This window comes from Aptenodytes patagonicus, chromosome 9 (genome assembly GCF_965638725.1).
Source record: "Aptenodytes patagonicus chromosome 9, bAptPat1.pri.cur, whole genome shotgun sequence".
NCBI lineage: Eukaryota > Metazoa > Chordata > Aves > Sphenisciformes > Spheniscidae > Aptenodytes > Aptenodytes patagonicus.
In genome coordinates, this window is record NC_134957.1 from 8,234,908 (window position 1) to 8,259,419 (window position 24,512).

General features: G+C 37.8%; 1 protein-coding gene across 3 annotated transcripts in view; it reads right to left on the minus strand.

The window, feature by feature from the left end:
• DACH2 (dachshund family transcription factor 2) overlaps positions 1-24,512 on the minus strand; it is a 319,796-nt gene that overhangs the window by 139,015 nt on the left and 156,269 nt on the right. For 2 of the 3 annotated variants that reach the window (XM_076347010.1, XM_076347008.1), the window contains exons 2-3: positions 20,342-20,457; positions 2,486-2,557 (exon numbers count right to left, since the gene is read on the minus strand). In XM_076347010.1, coding sequence (XP_076203125.1) covers positions 2,486-2,557; positions 20,342-20,457 — 188 coding nt within the window. The remainder of the gene's footprint in view (positions 1-2,485; positions 2,558-20,341; positions 20,458-24,512) is intronic. The other variant, XM_076347011.1, reaches the window with a different exon arrangement.

The following is a 24,512-nucleotide window of genomic DNA, read 5'->3' on the forward strand; positions in this document are numbered from 1 at the left end:
CTGCAGTCCCTTTCTCCAGGTAGGCCTCCATGCTGAACTGGTGCAGCTCACTGGCTGTAAGGCTGGAAAAAGCAGTTGCTGATAATGGTTCTTTACTGGATGGAAAACTATGATCTAGCAAGAGATACGGGTGTTAGCAACTATATTACAGCAGTAAACACAGCTGTGAAGCATATAACGCTAATTAACGTTTGTTCTTGGTTTTTGTTTCTCTCCATCAGTACTTTTTTCCTGCACTGTGTTCAAGGTGTGGTCAAATGTTAGAAACCATTAAATGTTCTTGAAAAAGTCTACAATATGCTTTTTTTAATTCAAACAGAAACATTAAAATGTTCAACTGAAGTTTATTCAATTAATTTTAGTTCTCAATTTATAAAAATTTTACTGTTCATGCAAAGGAAAATGAGAATAAAGATGCAATGTGCTGACATTCAGTGTAGTTTTACAGCCTTTTTAATACCGAAGTAATTTTAAAAATAATAGGCTTAAAATAGTAAAAAACCAAAAACTAATAGTTTTGCTAAATTACCTTTTTATTACATGGTTTCAATTAGCATTCCCTCATCCTCCCACCCAGCACGCAGATTGTTCTCTCTTTTCTCTGAAGGAAATTATGAGATGATGGAAGTACAGAAGATACTTCAACCAAATGTTGGAAACTCAATTGAAAACACAAGTATACAGCATTCCCAGAATGATTTGTTACAGCAAATTCTATAAAAGTTAACAGTTCTTAAAGATATCTATAACTTATGAAGCATGTTTCTTGCATATGGTAATAGAGATTATTTTACTAAACTCATCAGTTACTACATTTAATATGCACTATGCTAAAAATTACAAACAATAAAATGCTTTCAACCTGAATGTGGTTTTTCATTTCTTTGAAGTCATTGGAAAGCTGCTGTGGTTTTAGTTAAGGTATTGTTCTGTAGCATGAGGAAAATGTTATATTACAGGTGCAGAGAAGATTTAATCCACATGTTGCAAGGTTTCATATGGATCTAAACAATGGATTAATCCTCAGTTCCCTTCAGTTTTAACTCTCACAGGTCCAAAGAAAAATGGCCTAATTCTGAAATTGTATGGTTCCCTGTATTGTCAACACCTTTTATTTCTTCTGCAGAAGGTTTTGTGAGACAGACCCTAACTGATTATAATTTCATCATCATTTATAAAACTAAAGATCACAAAATAGGTAGAAATACCCATACTGAGAAAGAAAAGTGGTTACTCCTGCAGACATTATAGGCAAGCACAGTACCATAAAAACCACTCAGCCTTGTCTACGCTGCTGTAACAAGTGTGTAGACCAACTGCAACTAGACTTAAGTTAGGCAGCTCAGGTATTCAAATATGCAAGAGAACAGTATCAGAGAGACGAGATTTAAACCCTGTTGAAGAATGCTGTAAATACCTGAAATCAAATTTCAAGATGTTCTAATAAGACCAAATTTAATATGTGCTTGGGTACAGAAAGTAGTAATTCTCTTCCCTGACTTAATGAGCATAGCTTTTAATGCTCGAGGTTCTGTAGTGAAAGGCCACATCTGGAAATTCCAAATGCCTTCTCAGTATCTTTTTTAATTATTCTCCTCTTAAGGCATAAATATTTTACCGTAATAAAATCACCCCTATTTCCAAAAAGATTATAAGCACACCGATATATAAAACTACAGAGCTTAAGAATTCCACAAAAAATTCTGTTTGTCACTTCCTGTTCTGTTTTCTCTCTTATACAGAAAAGGACAGTTATGCTAAAGAGTACTTTGAAAAAGCTAGCCTGTGACCACAATATATGCAGAACTGGGAACCCATTTCCAAAAACAACTTACTAAGGGACTCAATCCATGTAACTATTAAAAATCTGTTTTGTTCTGTTTTTTAAGAAAAAAGGGCAGCCTAATTAGAGCAAATACCTTAAAGCTTTCCTTGGAGAATTTCATATCTATCTATCAATGATATATATAATTTATACTACCTTCATACCTTATTCTCTATGATGCCATTCCTTAAAAAGGATATTTGTCAAACATAAAACTGTCAGGCTACAGTAGATCTGTGTTAAGACTAGCTCTCTACTTGATACCAGATTCATTGACCTGAATCTGCTTGACATACCTAGAACAGAAGCAGGTTCAATCACGTTGTCCAGAAAACAAAACCAAAGCTGTTAGATCAAAGAGACTGGATTTTTTTTTTTTTCTTCTGTAGGAACCACATAGAACAGAAATCTATTGAGAGATTTGTGGAAATCTACAGACCCCAATTTAATGTGATGCTTTTTAGGTATGTACAAACACACAAATCAATGGAAATCAATGTGTATCTTCCTCCTAAGTTAGATAGCAATTTTATAGTTGCGTTTCTTACATCTAAAAGCAGCAAATTTTAGACAGCTGTATGAAACAACAGGTAAACACAGTTTAGAACCAGAGCCAAATACAGTCATTCATTCACATGAGATATAAATAGTAGTAAACACCTTGGATTTGAAGAGTCTTGAGCTTTGCAAACTTTATCTGGGTTTCATCAGGAAAAAACAAAGTTCTTAAATCTGGAAAAAAAGAACACTATTAAAAGCACATACATGCTACTAAAACTGAATTTCATACTTAAACAATGCAAACTTCTAATTATTGCTAAGTAGGGAAAAAAGTGACCATCACCAACATAAAAGTCTTTAAAAAGGTTAACAAGCAATAAAAGTTCAAATGTTTTTCAGTATGTTCACCCATGCAAGTATATGAAGTACTGTGTGTGTATAGCATGGTCTCCACATGTGTTCAACTGTCACAACTGTCTCCAGGTGAAAGTTTCAAGCACAGGAACATTATGCACAGAAACGTACATTCTCCAAGGAGAGACCGCAAAGGTGCAGTGCCGTAAGACTGTTTACCTCCTCTGAACAACAGCTGGGGATCAGTGTAACTAAGTAAGACTCCCTGTGACAGGTAATCACAACATGGAGCCAGTACGCTGCAAACTTAGCTCAGTACTAGCCCTGTTGTGTCTGAGTCAGGTACGCTGTAAAATTTCAATGATGCCTTTAAATTCTAATGGTTTCAAGCTGCTGTAAACTTCTGCAGCAATCAAAAATAATCTGTCATGGGACTAAGGGGTATGAACATCATGTCATAGCCACTCTGCTGTTAGATTTATTGGAGGGTAAAGCATGTCATTTATGCATCAACTCACAGGAGAAAAAAGCAATCCCTATGAAGTTAATCTAATAATAGACTGGAAAGCAATGATTACTGTTTCATGTGCAGTAGCTATTTGTAGCAGTGGTTGGCCTAATTCAGCAGGCCTTGCCTGTCAGAGCTCTGGGATTAGCAAGTGTTTAGACGAAAATCTATCGGGAAACATCAAGAAATGGTTTAATGAGGAACAAAAGTCTTCATTGTTACCTTTAATATTTGCTGAAACTTTTCTATTTGCACCACTACATTTTTAAGAAGCTTACTGGAAGTGACATCCCAAATAGAATACAAATGTTGAGGGACTGTAACTTTAATTAATCTATGACAGCTCTCTACAATTTCACCATAAAAGTCTGCTTTCACTATTCTTATGCAGGCAGAATGCCCTGAAATCGAGTGCACGATTTTTTAAAGACATGACTAATAATCATGGCATCACTGTACTATATACATTTTCCATCAACTAAATATTTCACATATATTGACTGATCAACCTCCTCACTCCCCACATGGTATAATCCAACTGTTGGCATCATTTTAGAGGAGTGGAAGCAAGAAGACAGACATCGGATATTCAGAACCCAAACATACAGGAAAATGGCACAATGGGGACAGGACACCAGAAGATCCTGAATAAGTCCCCAGACCATTCTCATGCCAGGAGCCATGCACCTCCCTTTAGGAGGTCCCTTGAACATTTCTCAGTTCTTAAAACAATTTATACAAAAAAAGATCTCAAATCCCTTAATTAGGTTCAAGTTATAATGTTAAATAACCCTGGGGAAGAGGTTGCCTTTCATCTTCCTTCATCCATTAAGCAAAATTAAAACTAACTTGGGGAAGATATTTCAATTCCCTTTTGCTTATAGATATTGTTCACCATAGATCAGAATGAATGCCTCAAATTGAGAAAACAATGCATTCCTATTGAAAGGAAAAATCAGAAGTTAATCTGATTAATACATACATTAATTTAATAAACACTTTTAAAAAATGTAGTGGTACAAATGGAGAAGTTTCAGCAAATATTAAATGTAACAATGAAGACTTTTTATTCCTCATTAAACCATTTCTTGACGTTTCCCGATAAGATTTTCTCTCCAATTCAATTCTCAGCAAAGAACGAAAAAGAAATATAGAAAATAAGACACTGCAGTGTACTTTCACATGAATGTAAGAGACACACAAGGGAACTTTTAGCCATACCACAAGTTCTCATTTTCATAGGCAAGCAGTCATTTCCACACCCTCTACCAGAAAATTACCTAACCAGCAGAACCCTCCTTCAGATTAATCATCAACAACTATGAAAGATCTAGATTAAAACTGTTACTACAGCTAAGTTGTCCCCTTCTCACAGGTTGTCATATAAAAGAGGAGACACCATGGACTAACAAATCAGACCATGCATCAAGTCCCTGCTCCATCCATCACAGTCCACTTCCATGTTCTGCCCACGCGTAGCCACCAGCAAAATACCAATCTGCATCTCAGGAAAGACAGCTTTTACTGAAAGCCTTCTAAAATCAAGATGTGACCAGCCCTGTATTATCCTTAGTAACTACCGTGATCCCAAGTACTTTTCCTGCCAAAGTTGCCATGAGACCCTGAATTCCTCTTAATACAAATAATGCTGCAAAACATTACGTCTTTATGAACTGTTCTCAGCTAGTCTATTTAACTGCAAAGGTAACCCAGAATTTGAAATTTTTCCAAGCGAGACAGAAAGTAGAAGCATAATCACAAATATTTACACTAGAAAACCTGTTAAAACAGGTTAAAACCTGTTAAAACAGACTTAAACATATTTATGCAGGGGAACGTGATCTAAGTGTTGGAGGAAAAATGACCTAGGACTAGCACAGATCTCATGCCATTTCTTGTAAACGTGTAGAAACAGGCAAACACCGACTACTTTATCAATAGTAAATACTGATATGCTTAGAAGTCTGGACTGACAATATCAATATCAACCTACTTTCTCTTATAAATTTAACTCATGAATCTTCAGAGTCACAGTTAAACCAAATTAACCAACACTGCATACATCTTGCACTTCAGAAAAAGTTTAATTTTTAATCTGGGATTTAACATAAAAACTAAGAGGAAGTTAGTTATATTTTATTTCAACTTCTTGTTGAAAGAATCTCACTACAAAAGCACAGGTCAAAACCTAACACATTCAAATGACTCTAATCTTGATACCTGATTTTAGACACACAAAAGCAACTTCTATTTTATAAAATAAAATTAAAAACCTGCATACAGTTGAAAAAAAAAATTAAAGTTGGGGCTGAAACAATTTACTGTTTCTTGAGCACATTTTAAGAGAGATGCTTATAGCCCCTTAGCTAGTATTTGTGAAAAATCACTTCACCACGATATTTAACCATCCTTCCAATTGCAATTGAATGGCATCCCACAAAATCCATTGCAAAATTTCCATCTGTTACTTCACAGGAGATGTATAAAAACAGAATTTGATGATGCAGAAGATACAAGTATTGGAGTACTATTACTGGCTGTCATCTAGCAAAAATACACGTGACATGTGAGTGATAACATTAGATGTCACAGTTCACCCATTCTTTTAAAAGACCCATACAATCTTGAGCTGGAAAACAGGAAAACAGAGAAAATTAGCTCGCTACCAAGACCAGCTAGTTCCTCAATTACCATAGTGGCTAATCATCTTAGCCTTTAAAAATATGCAGGTAGTAGATCCTAAAACTAAGCAATATTTTACTGTCTAGTGAACTACTTCAATCTCACTGTTATTTTTATTGTATCGGTACAGAAGTTCTAGAGATACATTACACAAATACGCATTTGGACCATTGCTGCTTCATAGATCAGAAACTGAAAAACAGAAAAATACCTGATGAACAATATGAGAAAGAGGTAAAGAAGAACAGAAAGTAGCCAAGGAGATCAAAGGCCATCCTTTGATCGTACCGCATCTTTTCTGATAACAACGCAAACTATCCTCATCTCTGTCTACTCACAAGCCAAAACCACTCCCCACCTAGCCATTCGATAGCAAGGTTTGTTGTTATTAGTACAGAACTTTGTCCAGACAACAAATTCCAATACAGAATGGGGACAGCCAAAGACGACCGGCCAACAGTGGCTTTCCATACACAGGGCATGGCATGCAACCAGGAGTAGCCATAGGAGGAGACGTACAAGCAGGGTCTTGGGGTTTCTGTCATCAATGGCAGCGCAAAGAACCCCGACCGCACTGCAATCCAGTCACTCGAACACCCTCCTCCTATTTAGGGTCAAACATTGAGGCCAGCCTAACCTGCTGTCTGACCGTTCATCAAATTCCTGATCTTGATCCCTGGCAGCCATCCTTTGGATCCTGAGAGGTTTGTTGAACTTTCAGGGATGAGATTTATCTCTCTCATCCAAACCTTTCCTAATCCTCCTCTTTTTGCAGGTGGCACAGACACTGCAGGCATGAGCATAGGCAACCTACCAGAAGTGATCCCATGATTTATTGCTTCTGATTTCTCTCTCTTTTGTATCACTCCTTCTCTTTATTGCCTGGAAATAAACACTAACTTGAAAGGAAAAGAAAAACTGTCACAGACCAGTTTCTAGGATGGCTCTGCTTTTCAAATCAGAAGCACATTGCAAAGAATTTTGGTGTGGGCCATGATACTGAAATGGCTCAGCTAATTGAGGGCAAACTCAAGGTCAACACAAATTGTAGTGTCGACATAAAAGTCAAGGGCAAAAAAATAAAGAGGAAAGGCAGAGTAATATGATGCAATGAAAAAAAGGAGATCAAGAGAGACACATCAGAAAGGGAAGGACGTGTCCATATCAATGGGCAAAAAACCTATTCTCAGGATATTTTCCTATGCACAATCTACAGTGAAAACTTTCCATCAGTGAACACAAATTCTCAACAGGATTAGGACTCATGCTTAGCTAATATATAGGACTGATAAGCTACTATGAAGAAACATTATCTCTAATTAAAAATGTTAATGAAGCAGTTCCAAAACAGGAAGGCCAAAACAATTTATGGTACATTTTCTTGATGTTTAATAGGTTTGAAAAAGAGATTCTGGTGACAACTTTTCAGCAATCTAACCCAGCTGCAAACACAAAATAGCCTGCCAAAGCCTTATACAGACTAATCTAATACATTTCAGGAAAAAAAAATTGAGATCAATATATCCATATGTCATACAAGACTACACAGAACAATTTTGTATTGGGAAATACCAAACCCACTATCTAAATGGCAAAGCCCTGAATTGCCATTGAAAGATGGCAAGGCTTTCTGGGTCAGCTGAATTTGAATAATAGGGTGTTCTTAGCCCAAATAACCTATTGACTTCCATATATAACAAAATAGAGAGACTCTTTCAAGTGCCTCCTAGATTTAGCAGCTGTTGCTTTGACACTGTCAGCAATGCATCCATCTTAATCACAGTGTGATCCTTTCAACTTTTCTTTTTGAGGCTCTGCTTACTTCCTTAGACCCTTCAAGTCCCCTCATCTGCCCAAGATGTATGTCAGCTCAAAGCACTGTGTGAATATGAGTTAAAACAACATATCTGGTTTCTCCTGAATCATGCCTCTTTGTTTTAGCATATGATACATATACATCTACATATTTTTGTACTTATGCATATAGGAAACCTATATTTAGATGCCTATGGGAGGTGCCTTCTGGCTACTTTTGGTTTTCTGTTCTGATGCACTCTGCTATAGCAACTCCCCTGTAACTTCCCTTGCCCATCACCACAGGCATTTTACTTTTTATTCTCATTATTCTTTTTGAGTTTTCTTTGCTTGAAATGAAACACTCCATATGTTTTGCTCTTCTTTTATTGGAAAATGTTAATGCTGTGTGTACCAGAGGGCACAGTCAAATGAGGGATTGCCATTTGGACAGAATTACAAACCCAAGTATTGCCTAGGGTATATCACCTGTATGAGTGCTTTAAGCAGATCTCAGCTTTGTTTCTGCCAGAATTTAAGGCAATATTTTAATGTTGAAAACAATATTCAATGCTTTCCAAGGGAATATTTGTTCCATCAAACTCTTTCAAATTACCTGGTACTTAATGGCCTACAACTCATTGCTGTTATGTTTCTAGTTCTTAAAAATGTGACCCATCTGAATGATATCTGGTTTTAAAAGAAAGCTCAACCAAATGCACTTTTAGTTAATTTTAAATCATATTTAAACTCTTCTCCTCATTCGAGTTCTCATCTGAAAAACTGAAATATTACTTTAACTGTATAGGTCATAACAGAGTCGGGAGTGCCTTAAAAGGAGAGCAGTCCTCATATTTCCCAGTAAAGCATGAGGAGGTTGCACATCTGAAACAGCTTTAGTATACTGGGTAATTCACACACAGTAAGTGGATTAGCTGAAATAAGCATAATAAATGAAAGAGAATAAAATAAAAAACAATTTCACACTAAGTGAAGGCTTGACTTATAGGAAGTGGCAGCTCTGATGGCCCAAGGCATAGAATTAGTTTTGCCACTCGATAATTTGACTGATTCACTCGAGTGGCCAGAAGAGGACATTTTCTGCCTGATTTCAGCGTAATCAAGTCACCTGCTCTGCGATTGCCAGGGCCAAGTCAACTGCACTCTGCTGCACCCCGCCTGCGTGCCCTGAGTAGCAAGAATAGTGTTTTCTGCATATGTGTGCAGAACTACCAAGCTGTTAACGATAGTGAGATTTAGCTACATCTGTACGTTAGTGTATTTTCATTTGAAACCATATATGCAATATGCAGCGTCTCTTAGCTGAGTGACAAGCCCTGCACAGGAAGCCCTGTGTGTATGCAGGGTCAGGAGAGCAGAGCACAGAGGTGAGGAAAGGTGCAAACCACGTGGCAAAGCCCAAGGATCACCAGCGTATCTATCGCTCATTTGCAGATCAGCCACTTGCACCTGGTCTGCTCGGACGTGCTGTTTCCTGCTGAGGAGAGCTGCCCCTCTCGCCCAAAGCAGCTTTCAGCCTAATCTATTCCATTAACTCCTTTGTTTACATAAAGTTTGGGGCTACTGATGGGATGTTCTCTCAGTTCTGTTACATATACCAGCAAAGAGCTTATGCATTACTTTTACTTAGACAAAAGAGGTGACAGAGGTAAATACAGAAAAAAAGTAACTCCAAGAGACTGGAAATAGAAATGACATTTTCTGCCTTAATTAGAAATGATTATGACTTTCTTTATAAACAATTACAGCAAGATTTTGTGTTAATTTTATGTAACACGCTTTAAATATAATTTTCCTCCTCATATATATATTATACAAAAAGACTATAATATACATACAGAGATTTGGGAATGCATATGAACAACTTACATGACACGATGTCAGTTTTATTCCTGCTTTGCTGAACTGGGGTCAGAGTGATAAATGCAATGTATGTGCTCATCTTTAAGCATATGACCAGTTTCACTGGTTATTATTTATAGGTAACCTTTCAAAGTAATGATTGTATACTGCATGTCAAAAGAACAGAATTTTATATTGTTGTTGAAAAGAGTATTTTCTTCTCTTTATGCAAATATTAGATTGAGACTGCCCCAGTCAGAAGAGATAATCCACTTAGAAATATCATTATTATTAAAGCACATCCAATCAATATGCAAATGTGAAAAACAGTAATTAAGCATTTTATTTTTTACAATTGTGAAATGGTAAAAACAAAGATACAATGTGTATCAAAATGATTTAACATTTTATAACCCATTTTCTACTTGACATACGTTACTGCATGATTCATACACATTTTCAGAATCAAAGTCCATGATCTGGCAAACTAAATCTGTTAATAAAATGAAAAGGTGACCTTGCTTAATTTAATAAGTCTGTGTAGAAATACTCTTTCAACATGTTAAAGAATTACAAAAAGGTTATCATAGCTCACTTTCATGGGAAAGTACCTTTTCCAGCTCATTTCTCAGGCTTTTACTGTAATTCATTAGATTACGTAAAAACAATGTAGATCATTATATATTAATAAAGGCTTTCCTTTCCTAATAAAATGTCTGTCATTTACATTCAGGCATGTATCATATAAAATGCTTCTCTTTCTGAAATAAAGCTTTTCATATTCAAGTCACGGAAGGTTGGTAGCTCTAGGAATTATTTTTCTTCGCAAAGGATTTTCAGGATGAATTCAGTTTCTAGACTGAATCCTCCAGAACTCTGGTCCTACATTTATTTTTAAAATAGGTACGACACAGTAGCAGCAATGCCAGTTGCTATCAGCATGCCTCTCTGCAAACTGAAGAGGTCTCTCTCTTCAGCAAAAGGATGGTGTATAATACTATACTCAATTAAGTCAGCTTGTTTTTCTTTACACCAATTAATGCTGACTGTGATGAAATAGTTTATACAATACAAATACATTTCCAGTGAAATCTTAGTATGGTCCCAGTCACTTAATGAGAACAATCAGACAAGGAAATCTATTTTAGTTATGCTAGCTTCAAAATAAAAATGTGCGCCTCTTCAAAATGCTCAGTAAGAGATGTTTCCTTTTCATCATGAATCCTAGTTTGTTGCCAGCACTTGCCATCATGTTTTATTACTTGGGAAGGGCTGAAAGAAGAACACATTCTTCTTGCACAGGAGGAAACACCAACTGCAGCCGCTGTACTTTCTACGTAGCAAAGGTTTGCTCTTTGGGAGATCAGCTATACAAGCGGCTTCTCCAGAAAGGACAGTGAGGCAGCCTTCACTGCTAAACTTGCTTCTCTCTGTTTTCTGCACACATATAAAAAATATGCCAAAATCTCTCCCAGATTACCAGGGCAGTTTTTCACTACTTTACATAGACAGACTCAAATTGTGCCCTCCTGATCACAAAGAGCATGCTTTGCCTCGTTTGAACATATTTACTCCCTTGCTTTCAGCATAGCAAGCTCTCCCCTCTGCAAAACCAATGCAAAGGCTAATCCAGAAATCAGCAGCAGCAAACGAACAATTTCTACTATTTGTTATCACTGCCTCAACTCCAGGAGAAGTATTTCCAGGAGGGAGAACTAGAACCAGCATTTTGCAAATCATCATCCTCAGACCAGCAGGATTTTCATCTATCACCTTGGACTCCAAGTGCAAGCCACTCCCATCACTCTGAGCTGCTCAGTGTGGCCAAGAAAGAACAAATAACTGTCATCTTTCAGGTAACTTCCCAATCAGCGCCCATTTCGTTAAAATTTTTTCCAACTTTTTTCAAAAAACATGTTGCTTCTTTTCACAAACCCTAGTCCACACAAGACAGTAGAAGAATGAAGACCACTAGGACAATCAAAAGGGAGTATTGGTTTGACATAGGCACTTACTGAATTCACAGTTTTGCAGAAGAATCCTTATAGAACATGTTCTCCAAAACACTATAGTAAGTAGCAGAACACTTATGTTTAAGCAAACAAGTAATCCAATCCAAATCAATGGGATTATTTGTTTGCTTAATCTTAAAAACATACTTAAATATTTCACTTGTCGAGGACTCCAGAGGTCTGTATGACAAGTACCGAAGCACAACAGCTGTTAAATTACATTAAAAGTACTAAATACCTGACCAGAACTGTAACTGTGGAAATACTTGGATTTAAGTATAGTACATGCTTACTTTTTAATCCAGTCAGATTTATTCCCTATTTTTTCTGAACAATTTGCACCAGTGGTGTTACACCAAGAATTTTGCCAAAATACAGCCTTAGAAAGTTTTCATTTAGGAAACCACACTACTCAAATCTAATATAGATCTGAATGCTGCATATTAGGAGAATATTATTTATGTAAATGCAGTAGATTTTAGCATTGCAAATAGATGATGGAGCAACATTTTTCTGCAACCAGAGATGTATTATCCAGCCAGTTACAATTGTATCTATTTAAACAGTTATACACAGAAACCTCTCAAAGTCCTAGGAATAAAAATTCAAGTGTGTGCAGGTATCTTGAGTTTAACAGGTCTTCTGAAATACTGCTGGATAAATCTAAAGCAGAGTAGAGGTATCAGTGAGGATCTACACTCCTTGTCTCTGATGTTGTATGCCACAATATTCCAGTTTCTACTGTTAGCATAAAATATGCTTCTTTTTAAATGGAGAATCATGAATAGGCCTTATGTCACCCAAGGTAACAGTCCAGAATCTGCAGATGCTTGATTTGCCTACCAGAGGATTATCACCCTACAGTGCATTTGATGAGCCTTGTAACCAGCTAAATCAATAAGCCATTCTCCATTAGCATGAATGTAAAAATTCTTCAATGACAATATCACTTCAGTGAATCCAAAAAACAGCTTCCTATGTTAAAACGCAAGACTGTACAATATGCAGTCAGTCTGGGATTCTTACACAAACACTCTTACGCATTTAAATACGCCTGCTGTGATTCTGGTTAAAGGTACCGAATGGAAAACATTTCAGACTGTAACTATTTGTTCGACTTAATCATGTTATTGTAAAGGAAAATAAAACCTAACAAACACTGTTCAATTACAATAGTGTTGTTATTGCCAAAACAGTCCTCCGGAAAACAGAGCGCGCTGAAGATAAATCTTTCATACCTCCTGATACTATTTTTTACTTTAAGACATTTCTTAACGATGACTTAAAAGAGCTAAAACAGTTTCAAAGTCAGTTAAAGATGCGACAGAGAGCAGCAGACAGGTATTACGATCATTATAGACCTCAGTGCCTTCAGACACCGGGCTAACAGAAAAGCTAGTAGGAAAGAATGTCATTGATTATAAAAACAGAGAGATGAAAACTTACTGATTTTTTTAACTCTGTGATAGTTGGGCCAACTTTTTCAAATGGTTCCCTTCCATCTGCAAATCAAGATAAATTCAGCACAGACCTGCCCTGAGCGTCAAGACAATACAGTCTTAATTCTCTCGGTGTGACCATTTTGGTTTAACTTTGTCATCTCAAAAGATGTAGGAACTCGGCAGGATCAAATTTAAAAAAAAATAATTGTGCAAATGCTTAAAAATGAGTATATTACTGAGTTTCACACTTCTCGGACAATAATTAGTAGCTGAGGCTATGTGTAAATTCAATTTATAACAAGGTTAACCATTCAGTAAATTCTCAACAGCTTTAACTATTCATTTGTCAAAAATGTAATCTCCCACCCAGATAAAGCAGACACTGAAAATGGATCCCTAAAGAAAGATAATATTAAAAGAGAAAAGGAAAGAGAGGAACCGAGTGACTCATGGTCACCAAGTGAAGTTTTTAGATTATCAGAACTCTATTGAATGGCTGTATTTTAAAGAGTAATGATATGATCCTGCATTCCTCATTCACTCAAATTCATGCTCCCTTCAGCATAGAAATTTGCTGGCATGAGATGGGGTGGTACTCAATCATTCGGCACACATGGTCTTTAATTTTAAAATCCAGTTAAATAGATGTTCTAACATCATTTTTTATCTAAGAACATTTCACGATAAAATAAAAGAGCGAGCATGTAACTTATTTGTCAGCTATACTGTGCAGTGGATAACCTTCCTATGTTACTCACATGAGCTTTCATTTCCCAAAGCTATATGCATTCATTATGACAGTAAAAATGAAGAGTTGCTAAAGAGATGTATGCATTTTTATTATTGTTTGAAAAAATAGATCTTTCTACAGTCCTTTGAGCTTCTGAGTGTGTGATTTGTATAAAATATTTCTCATTTTGGGGACACACCAGATGGAGTGCAGGGCACTGTGGGATATGCCATTTATCACAATGACAGTGCGTAGGTAGCACTGATCCTCTCACCACAGGGGGAAGCTAGAGCTGCAAATGTGGAGCAGCATTAAAAGCCCAACGAGTGGAGTTTGGCAACACTTGTACTACTCATTAACTTAATCATATTAATTTATTAGCCATATATATCAAAGTAATTCACTACTGAATTGTCACCAAGAACAATTTATAAACTGTTAACGTTCCCCATAGGCAGAGGAGTGTTGTGGCATCCTTAATCAGTATGTTTGCCTTTGATTAAAAATAATATTTTCTACCAAGCCAGGTAATGCCAACAATGACAAAGTCATGCATATGTTTCTCATTATAAATGGAACTTTAAAATGACATCTATAACAACTGAAAAAAAAAAGGATAATCGTAAACAGTGAAATGAGCCACAGAAATAGGATGTAAACATACAAAAACGTTAAGTGTGCTGAAAAAGGAAAGGGTTCCCTTAAAGCTACAATCATCTGCTCCCTGCTCTCGGAGGCTCCAGGACTCCTGCCAGCAGCTGCCAGCCACAGCAGCCCTACATCAAACACCCCAAGAGGTGAAATCAGTCAATAGATGTTCTGTAAAGTGACCCTGAGTGAATGCTTATTCTTCAAATAACAGCTCTTTCTTGGAAGCAGGCTTTACAATACAGAGACGTAAACCTTCAGAGCCTGGTTTTGGGCAATCCCAGTCTCTGAGACAATGTTACACGTGGAGCATATTCGCTGCCTCCAGCCCCACTGTGCCCCTCCGTAGGGGAACGTCCTTGCTGCTCCTGCGGCTCCGCTCTTCTGACCCTGAGCACATCTTACAGTTCCTCAGCCAGGAGAGGCTTGTGGGCACTGGAGCAGCACCAGTCTCAGACAGAAATACGGAGACAATCCATGGGGTCGATGGCACCAGGGAGTTCCTGCAGGCAGCTCTGCGCATCAGCGGAGCTGTGCTGGCTGACCGTGTGCCCACTTTGATAAACAGCAATTGGATACCAAAGACCTCGAAAGCCTCTAGTCTCATTCATTTCTCTAACAAGGATACACCAAATTAAAGTGCCTGAAGACTGCAGCAAATACTGTTTTATCCTCTCTTTTCTGTAGAAAGACTAAGTGGCTGCTGCTATCACTGCTGAATTGAAGTAACACATGAAGTTATCATACTCCTGTGACCTACTCTATTTATTTGAGTCCCACAATGATGTGACTTGGTATAGCTATTAAAAGATTAATTTCACTAAAATATTAATTACATGAGACTATTCCATTCACAACAGCTTCTCTTAACTATTAATAAGACAAAACTATACTGAAAAAGTATTTGTATCTGTACAAACAGATAATATTGTACAAACATACCTGTACAAACAGGTAATATTTTAATTATTACATTCTTAAAAACTCTATGCAAACAGCTAATGAGACAGTGTCTATTCTAACTGTCTGTGTATGAAATAAAAAAGGATCACTTCAAGGGAGGTGAAACTAATGTAGCTGATAATGAAAATAGCGGTTTATCTTACACATTTGGAAATGCAGGTGGTTTGCTTCTGTTACCTGGGCAGACCAATGTAAGAAAACAGCAGAGACCTGATGATAGATGCTGGCAGCAGGTTTAATCAGGAGGTATTAACACCAGGGAGGGCCTCAGACATCCTGCTGGCTTGTGGCAGCACTGGCCACAGCCTCTGCACACGGTATATTCCAACAATCAACTGGGGGTGAATCTCTAGGTCTAACCTCTGAAATTCTGAATCCTCCCGCCTCGCATCCAGCAAAGGCCACCAAAATTGAGCATCCATTTGAAAATTCATCGTTTTCCTTTTCTAACACACAACTGGCCATCAGTCAGGCTTCCTCCCATCTCCTGCACTGAGGACTCGGCAGCCCTCAGCCCTAAATCCTCACTGCAATCTATCCACTGACCTATACTACACATACCCTGCCAATGTACGCCGTATTAGGCCTACCAGGCTGCCCACAGCTCCCGACAGCGAATCTCAGCAATATAAAAAGGCAGAGATGTTTTAAACAGGCTTGTGTCCATCTTCCTGGCACCTGGCCTCACCAGATCTCCCAGCACACCATCACCTTCAGCTGCGGGATTCCCAGCCCATGTGCAGTAAGAGAAATGCCCATCCTACCACTTGAAAAAAACCAACTGCCCCAGAAAGCAGGTTTGTGCCCTGCACCACAGTCTAACAAAGTTCTAGTGGCAGGATGATTTTCTGCAGGAGCCACCCTCTCCAATACCTTGAAATCAAGATAGAGCAGCCCCCAAAATGGTTTTATTGAAATAATAGCAGCCATTCTACAAATTGAATAGAGAAAAATTGCAATGAGGACTTCATATAGTGGTTTTCTAACCTTTTTGGGGGATGACCTAAATGAAGGGTAGGAGGACTGAAGTTGGCACGGATAACTATCAAAAGACCCAACTATTCTTTCAGCTTCATTCTGTATCAACAGTTTTCTAAACTACTGGCTTAAATCATATAATGGATTGCAGCTTCTCTCCACACAGCAACTACTGCTTCAGACCCTAAAAATTCCTTGAAAATCTATTCCATAAATAAGTCCCAACTGTCTTGTTAAGATACACTGATGACAAAGACTTGTACATTAATAGAACATAAAGCCTTTTTTTGTTAATGTCACTTCATCACACTGCATTGTTTGAAGAACTGAGCCTTTGATGACCATCCCTCTGTGACATGCAGGATTTTTCCTTTGCCCTCACAGCAGGCAAGGGCACCATGCTCATTTCCACATTTCCTACATGAACACAAGAAGAAAAACAGTTTCTCCTAAGTTAACGTAAAATGGACAGTACTTAAATATCAGCTCTTGAAGGATGCAGTTTGGGCACGGGTATTGTGCTGTTTACACAAGCCCTTCCCAGTGGCATGCATCCCGGACACACCACCTCATCTTTCTCAATCACAGCAGTTCTAACCACCCTGCTGCTCTAGTCTCATCGTAACTCAAATGTTCCCATTCCCCAAAGGTGGAAGGTACCTACAAATATTTAAAAAGGTCAAGGCTTCACTTACAGCTCCTTCACAAATTACTTATATGTAAGAGTAGTTGCAGTCCACTTTGCCGAGAGGTAAAAAAATTACACTCTGCACTGGGAAATGCAGTATGCCTAATTTAACTACCTGTTTATTATGTGAAAATGACCATGTAAACTGAGCTGACACAAACCAAATGGGTGATGAAAATAACAGCACATTTCAAGGAGTGGAAACACAGATGGCTCACTCAAGTCTGCAGGAAGTTACTAATCATCACTCTGTAATACCCTCTACAGACAGATCTGAGAGGTCTGCAGCCAGAACAGCAACTTCTTGAGACCTATCCATCTAACCAACAGCACCGCCTGGACACAAACTCCTTTACTTTAACTTGACCAAAGACTATAGAGGAGTTAAAATGCAATGGATGGATGAATCATGCTGCATTTGCTGATGTGGAGTCTGTTACTAAAATGAGCTTATCTGAAGAAGAATGCTAAGTTGGACACATTAGAAAATGAGGTAGCCACATAAGAAGAGTGAGTGTGATTTTTTTTTTTTAGAACAATGTAGGCAGATTAACATAACTGTCTGCGTATCTGTGGTGTAGGAAGAATGGGCAAGATCAGACACAGGGATTTATCAAGGAGTGGCAAGTCCAAAAGAAGTGCTTCGGGCAATTACACTGCAGTTAGAGGAAACAGGTAACCAAAGAAGTCACCAAGATGTAAAGAGTCATTCTTGCCTCCATATCAGCATCCGCTCTACTGGAAGGGATGGATCCAGCCCTACCATGCTGCAAACTCTCCTCAGTCTCTGCCCCAGCCCTAGTCCTGCTCCCCTCCCACAGCCATCTGAAACACCACATGGGAGCAGAGAGTGCTCCAAGCAGAAAGCCTCCGCCAAGCTGGCAGGTCACTGAGCAGGGGGCAGCCAGGGGCAGGAAACAGATTCAGTTTTACCTACAAATTCTGTAGGCCAAAACTGTCAGAACCAGAGCAAATTGTATGCAAGTGAGACAACAAATAACCAGATTAAAACTTAGCCAGCAGACAACACGTTAATATACCTGCAACTTTTATTCCAGTCTATTATCCACCACTCAGAAGTCTGGAAGAAAAACCTCTATTCTGTGAGAAGCGCTAAAACGCATTTTGTTCTTAGTTCAGCCAAAAGGAAAGAATCCAATTGCAAAAGTGTTGAAGGCAACCAAAGCAAAGCAGTCAGTAATTAAGTGTAAATAGGTATAAATAAAGCTAGTGGAGACTTCATATCCTGAGTGCTCCATCAAGTTTACAACAGCTCAAATCCCCATTGAGTTTACAAGTGGCTCTTTTGGCACCTTTCCTTACCCAGCGATTCCCCCAACTTTTACGCTGTTCGTTCTTTATGAACAAGATAAAACAACTCAAAAACTTCAGGAGCTCTAATTCCTGAGTGACAAGACCTCAGAGGCCATCAGCGTGGAGCTGCCCTGCCGCAGGGACCCGTCTCATCCAGGGCCCTCAACGACACTGCGATGCTCTGGAAATGTGCATTTTCTCCCGCCTACAAGCTGCTTGCAAAACTCCCTTTCAGCTGCTTGAGGCACATTGTCTGTGACTTTTGGCGCTTGGTCATGCAGAGGTTTTCACAGGCGGCTCCCAAGGTCAGAGAGGCAGCCACCCTGGGCCTTGGCTGAAAGACAGCCCCCTGGGGCCAATCTTCTCACGCAACCCTCCACGTGCTGGGATGTATCCCAGTCATCACTTCAGCCTCCAAACAACTTACAACAGTCTAGAAATTCAACTTAAAAAATTTTACTCAAACTCTGTGATACTCAAAATATCTGAGACACAGAATGTGCCTATGATATAATTTTACTGTGCATACTCAGCACACTGCATCCTAAAATAGTTCCCAATTTAAAGCAATATGGTAGTCTGCATAATTTGATGTCCTATTTGCAAACACACACAGGGTGGAAAAGTAATATGGAACATTCTGGATTTCTGACAAGACATTATCAATGCAAGGTGCCTCTTGTGCTTTCCTGTCTATTGGTAATAACATGAACAATACCAAATCCATGAAATTCCTGAGCTGAGAACACGACAGAGCTACGAAAAAAAACCCTCATTAATAAACCGCTCGTAAGAGTAAAAACACAGATCTTGATCCCTGCCACATATATGAACAGTACATGAAGCTGCACTAGCTCAACTGTGGTGCCTGGCTCTAGCAAAATGCTTTCATACTTTATTAACTACTTCAGTTAAGGTTACCATGACTATTGCTTAAGAATGTTCGTTCCCACTTCCACAGTGATAAAGGTTATTGGTTCACTGCAAAGTCCTCGTGACACTTGGAGTTGTAGGAGAAATTAAAGATCTCAGCTTTGTTACTCCCCTGAACACTGAGACCCGCCGAGGCACTCAGTTGCAGTGCAATAGGTTCTGCAAGCAGAGTAATCTACAAGATCAAGACAGAAGTCACTATACTCCTATCAATCATTTTTTTTAAATTCTGCTTTTCCTATAAGATGTTCTATGACTTTAAATACTGCTAAACACTTCACTAAGTTTGGTTGTTATGGAGATACAGTATATTTAGACTGGACTTTGACAGTAATCCTAAAACTGCTAAGCCTATTGAATATTTAAACAATTACTTTTATGAATATAGTCTGTTAATATAGCTTTATTAACAAAATAAACTTACCTTTAGCACACATCAATTAATAAAATATTAAAACACTCATCAGGATAGCACAAGATTTAATTTAAACTCTATTAATAAATTAATGAAGTGAAATAAAATACGATACACTAAATTATGTTTAGGGGTTGCTTATAATTTCACATATTTTCATGCTAGTTTTTTCCATATTATGATATTAAATGCAGATTATTAAAGTACAATCCACTGTGGCAATGCGGACTTATCTGCTTTTCAAGTGTTTCTTCTGTAATTCATACAAGCATTTCTCTATCTTCCCAGCATACATTAATGATGTTACAATACAATACGCATTAGCCACGCTGTTCATATCCCATGAGAACTAAAATACACATGCATTTGAAAGGAAGAAATGCATGCTACAGGGCTCTCTGAGACAATAGTTCATTTTCTCATGTTTTTTTCTTTTACTAAAATAACACATTTAATGGAATTTCCTGTAAGGAAATTACAATTAATAAAGAACTAAATTACAAATCCATTAGATTTCAGTCACTGCAGCAACAAAACCTAGTTTTCATGAACGCTCAAAAAATCCAATAACGTAACCTCTGGTAAAGCTTGAAAAAGCCCTGAAGGACAAGGCAGTTAGATCAATATTAGTTTATTTTAACTGCTGTGCAGTATGAAGAGATGAGGCTGATCATCTGATGGATTTTATTACCTGTCGGAGAGATAAGTCCTGGTGATAAGAGGCCTGGAACTCCATGGGGCAGAAGACGTGCATTTTCTTGTATAGCAACTCCTAGTGAACGCTTGGGGGGTCTTCCTGGACGTGAGCTGATGAAATAAGAGGATAAATGAAAACGCATTTTCTTTTTGAAATATTTGCTTACTACACATGGCATTGATTTGTATAAAATACATGAACCATCCATGATACACAAAAATATATTAGAAATTCTTGCCTAGGAAAAAAGAAAAAAATAAGTTGATTAAACATACAGGAACTGTATAGGTTTCAAATGAACTAACAATAAACTGCCAAACAGCACCTATAGTTAACACAGTCATGAGCTCAAAGTCACATAAATGACTAGGAAGCTAAGATTTCTTTTTTTTAATCTGCACCACAAGACCAAAAAGAAAGCAATCCATATTTCTAGCACTATTGTACCATCACTTCACTAATTAATATCTTTTTCTTAATATTACTGTCTGTAAAATGGAGCTCAAGAAATTCACATGCATGTGTAACTCGCGTAAAGTCTTGAAATGCAACTAGATGCATTACTCAGTTCACAAGCTGAACCTTATATGGGTTGTGGATTAACAACGCAATGACTATAGGGACGCCAGAGCTATTCAGATTGGGTACGCTAGGATTTATTAGCTCAGACCCCTGCTGGATGAATACAGCCACACTGCTTCCAGCCACCGCTACAAACCAGCTCAGGGCTGACCAGGCTGCTTCACAGAAGGCACATCTACATGTACCTCTACTACCCACACACTAGTCAAGCTTTTCCATTATCCAGGGCTTCCATGACCTCAGAGGTGGCTAGTGGAGAGGGGTCACAGCAGGAACTGCTCCAAAGTCTATGCCACACACCTACATCACAGAAAACTGAAAGTTGTGCTGCCTTAATATGAGAAGTTGAAACCTCAAATGCAACATAATCTTAAACCCTTGCCTTCTGTAATCGTGGCAGGTAACTGCCTACTTCTGAAGATGCAGCAATAATTTAACACTGAGCTTTTCCAAAACTGACTACTTATCTTTACAGATTGACTGGTGTTTTTAATTATTACAGGTAAGTTAAACGAAGAATGTTAGCCCAACCTGTCAAAAATCTCACCATCCCTTGACCAGTTTATGAATTACGATTGCAGTTTTTAATCCAAAATGTTAAAGGTCCGTTAACAGATCTGTTACATTTAACTAGTGTTTCCAACTACCACATTTATCCCTTACATCAGTGTGTGTACATGAAATCATCCTACACAGCTGCCATCATAATACAGAGATTTACAGACCAAAAAAAATCACTTGAATCAACTCTTCCCCAAGCCAGCTAATAAAAATGCAGCCTCCTCGTGTTTGAAAAGTACTGCTGCTTCTCTTTGGTCAAAACAAATTTTACTCTGTTGAATAATAGAGCTTTTGACAAAATATAGCGAAACATTGTATAAAATAACTAAGCTGCAACAATGAATGAGGTTTGAATAGAAAGCATTTCCAAAATGACTTCTAGTTCACAAAGAAATTTAAGTTAAACTCCATTCTATCAACTTACAGTGGCAAAGCCCTCCATCAATGTAAGACAAACTCTGCGTTTAAATGAAGACAACTTCCAGCAACACTACACAGAGGTACCATTAACCTGTTCATTTTTCACAGTGTGCTAGTGTTATTTTGTTTTACTGTACATCAAAGTAGCACAAAATCATTTTTTTGGTTTATTATTTTATCTCTATAAAACTATTCCCCCCTCTTTTTAGCTTCGGGATTTTCCATTTTGTATTTCATTTTATTCAGTACTTTTTCCATTTTTCTTTTTTATGCTTTAAGTTGTTTATCGTACTATGATGGCTACGTAGTAAAGCCTACTACAAAAGCCCAGACTCACTAGGCTGTAATAAAGAAAACCTAAAATAAGAGTATTTGAGTTTCACAGGAAGTTAGATGCACACATGCATTCTCTATTAAAATCACCAGCTGCAATCATCCACCGCACAAGAATATTGTCTAACAGACAGTATTAGGCTGCTATGTGGGGGTTTTAAACAAAAAAGAATTGTTGCTCTTTTGATTTACAGAAGTCTGTGCTTATACACATGCATGTGTAAGTGCTTAGTTGGCACTCACTGTCTCCAAAAAAAAAAAAAATTAAAAACCAGCTAAAATTAGCAGCTTCCTCCAGCAGAAGAGCTCAATCAACAAAACTACAAAACATTCTCTTCTCAAGCTCAAATACTAACAAATCTTTTGCATAAAACTCCATATGTTGATAGTAATCTAAGAAAAATATTTTTAAAATTTAACAGTTTTAAAAGGTTTTATGAAAGACATTTTATTTACGATTTGGGTTTTCAGAGGGAGAGGAGGGAAGACAACGGAGTTTTGCTCCTGGTTTTGCAGTTTTTGCATAGACAGCAGTTTAGTTTGATGACTCTGTGGACTCTGAGTAGACAACTCCTAGCCCACAGGTTTACCAGATAAGACCTTCAGGTGTTTCCCAGCATATACTACAAGCAGAAGTGAAACTCTCCAATCTGTGGTTATGCACTGACAGAATGCCCAGGATTAAAAAAAAAAGTTTTAGGAGGTGACGAAAGAGAAGTTCACATCAAAACTTACTCAGCTCCCTTTCAGAGTCTCACTGACTGCATTTATAACTTGCCTATTTACACAAGTACGGCAAGCACCGTTGGGAAAACACAGCACTGTTTTCTCTGGGTTTTGGTGTCTTTGGGATTGTGGTCCTTTTGGGGAAGGGGTTTGATAGACTGAAGAAAAAAAGAAAGCATACTTCTAACCCACTCACAGCCTTTTAGTGAATATTACTATAAAGCAGTAACTGCAAGGGGCCAGATTCTGGTGTTATACAGCTGTAGCCATAATTTGAATGGAATTGTTCCCAGCTGAACCTGTTCAAATAAAATCGAAGTCCTTTGCCTCTAATTTAATGTTAGCTTTTAAACGAAAAACTCAAGGCTGGATGCTATACTTACAGCTGACTGTCATTCATACAACACCTGCGAAAGAACAGTTTGGGTCTTTAACACTGTGTTCTGTAGTTTACCTATGAACACCGTTAATGCTGTACGTCTGGTTCTGAACCAGGGAACTGAAGCGAAGAGCCACCCAGCACTCTGATATGCTACTGCAGAGTCTGCCCCAGATACATCGCGCTTCCAGCTAGATTGCCTGGAGATGACCAGAGACCATGTCACCTACGATGAACCAAGATCTTTTGCTTGGGAGGACAGCAGAACTCACAGAAAGCACCTCGGCAGCATACCTGAATCCAAACACTTCCAGTCCCGTTTTGGCCAGAAACAAATTTTCTGGCTTTTTTGTTTAAACACTATTTTAAAACTATTTTAAACATATCTAACCCTCACAATTCAGAGAAAATTGCTAATACGTGCCTTGAACAGTAATCATAAGGCAAGCAGAATTATCATTTGGGGAGAGCAAGACATCATTTGTGATTATGTAAGTATTAGCATATAAGTGCTAAAAGCATTAGCATATAAATATTAACTTTATTGAATATTATTTCTCCTAACCTTTTGTCACCCTGCTCTTTTATTGCATTTTCTTCTACGCTTTTTCCTTTATGTCATTCAAGAAAGTTATATATTCAGTAAGCGTAGAAAAATCTTTTCCTCATTGATAACAAAGGAAGCATAAACAGGAATGATCAGCTTCAAACAATTTTAAATGTGTTTCTCCGAGAGTCTAAAATCTATACATAAATTTTATTTGTCATTAACAGGCCTTTGTGAACGGAAAATGACTCAATTCTAAATTAGATGTTACTTCAGTTAGAAACTGCTAGTTTATAGATATCTTTTAAAAACATTTTAAAGTACAAGAGTTATGGTCACAAGTGAAGACCATGGAGACTAAAACAGAAGCACGACACCATTTCTCATTAATAAATTTAGTAATCGTATTCTTTTTACTAAATAAATGCAAATCAATTGGCCAGCTCAAAGTCTATACTGATGAAAATTCTATTAGGATCTCTCAAAACCAAAACCAAAACCAAATAGCCCTCGGGTCATCAATTACTTGAAAGTGAACATGATTGGAGGTTTTGGTTTTTTACCTGTGTTTACACTGTGGTTTTATAGTCAATCTTGTCATCCTCTCCACTCCACCC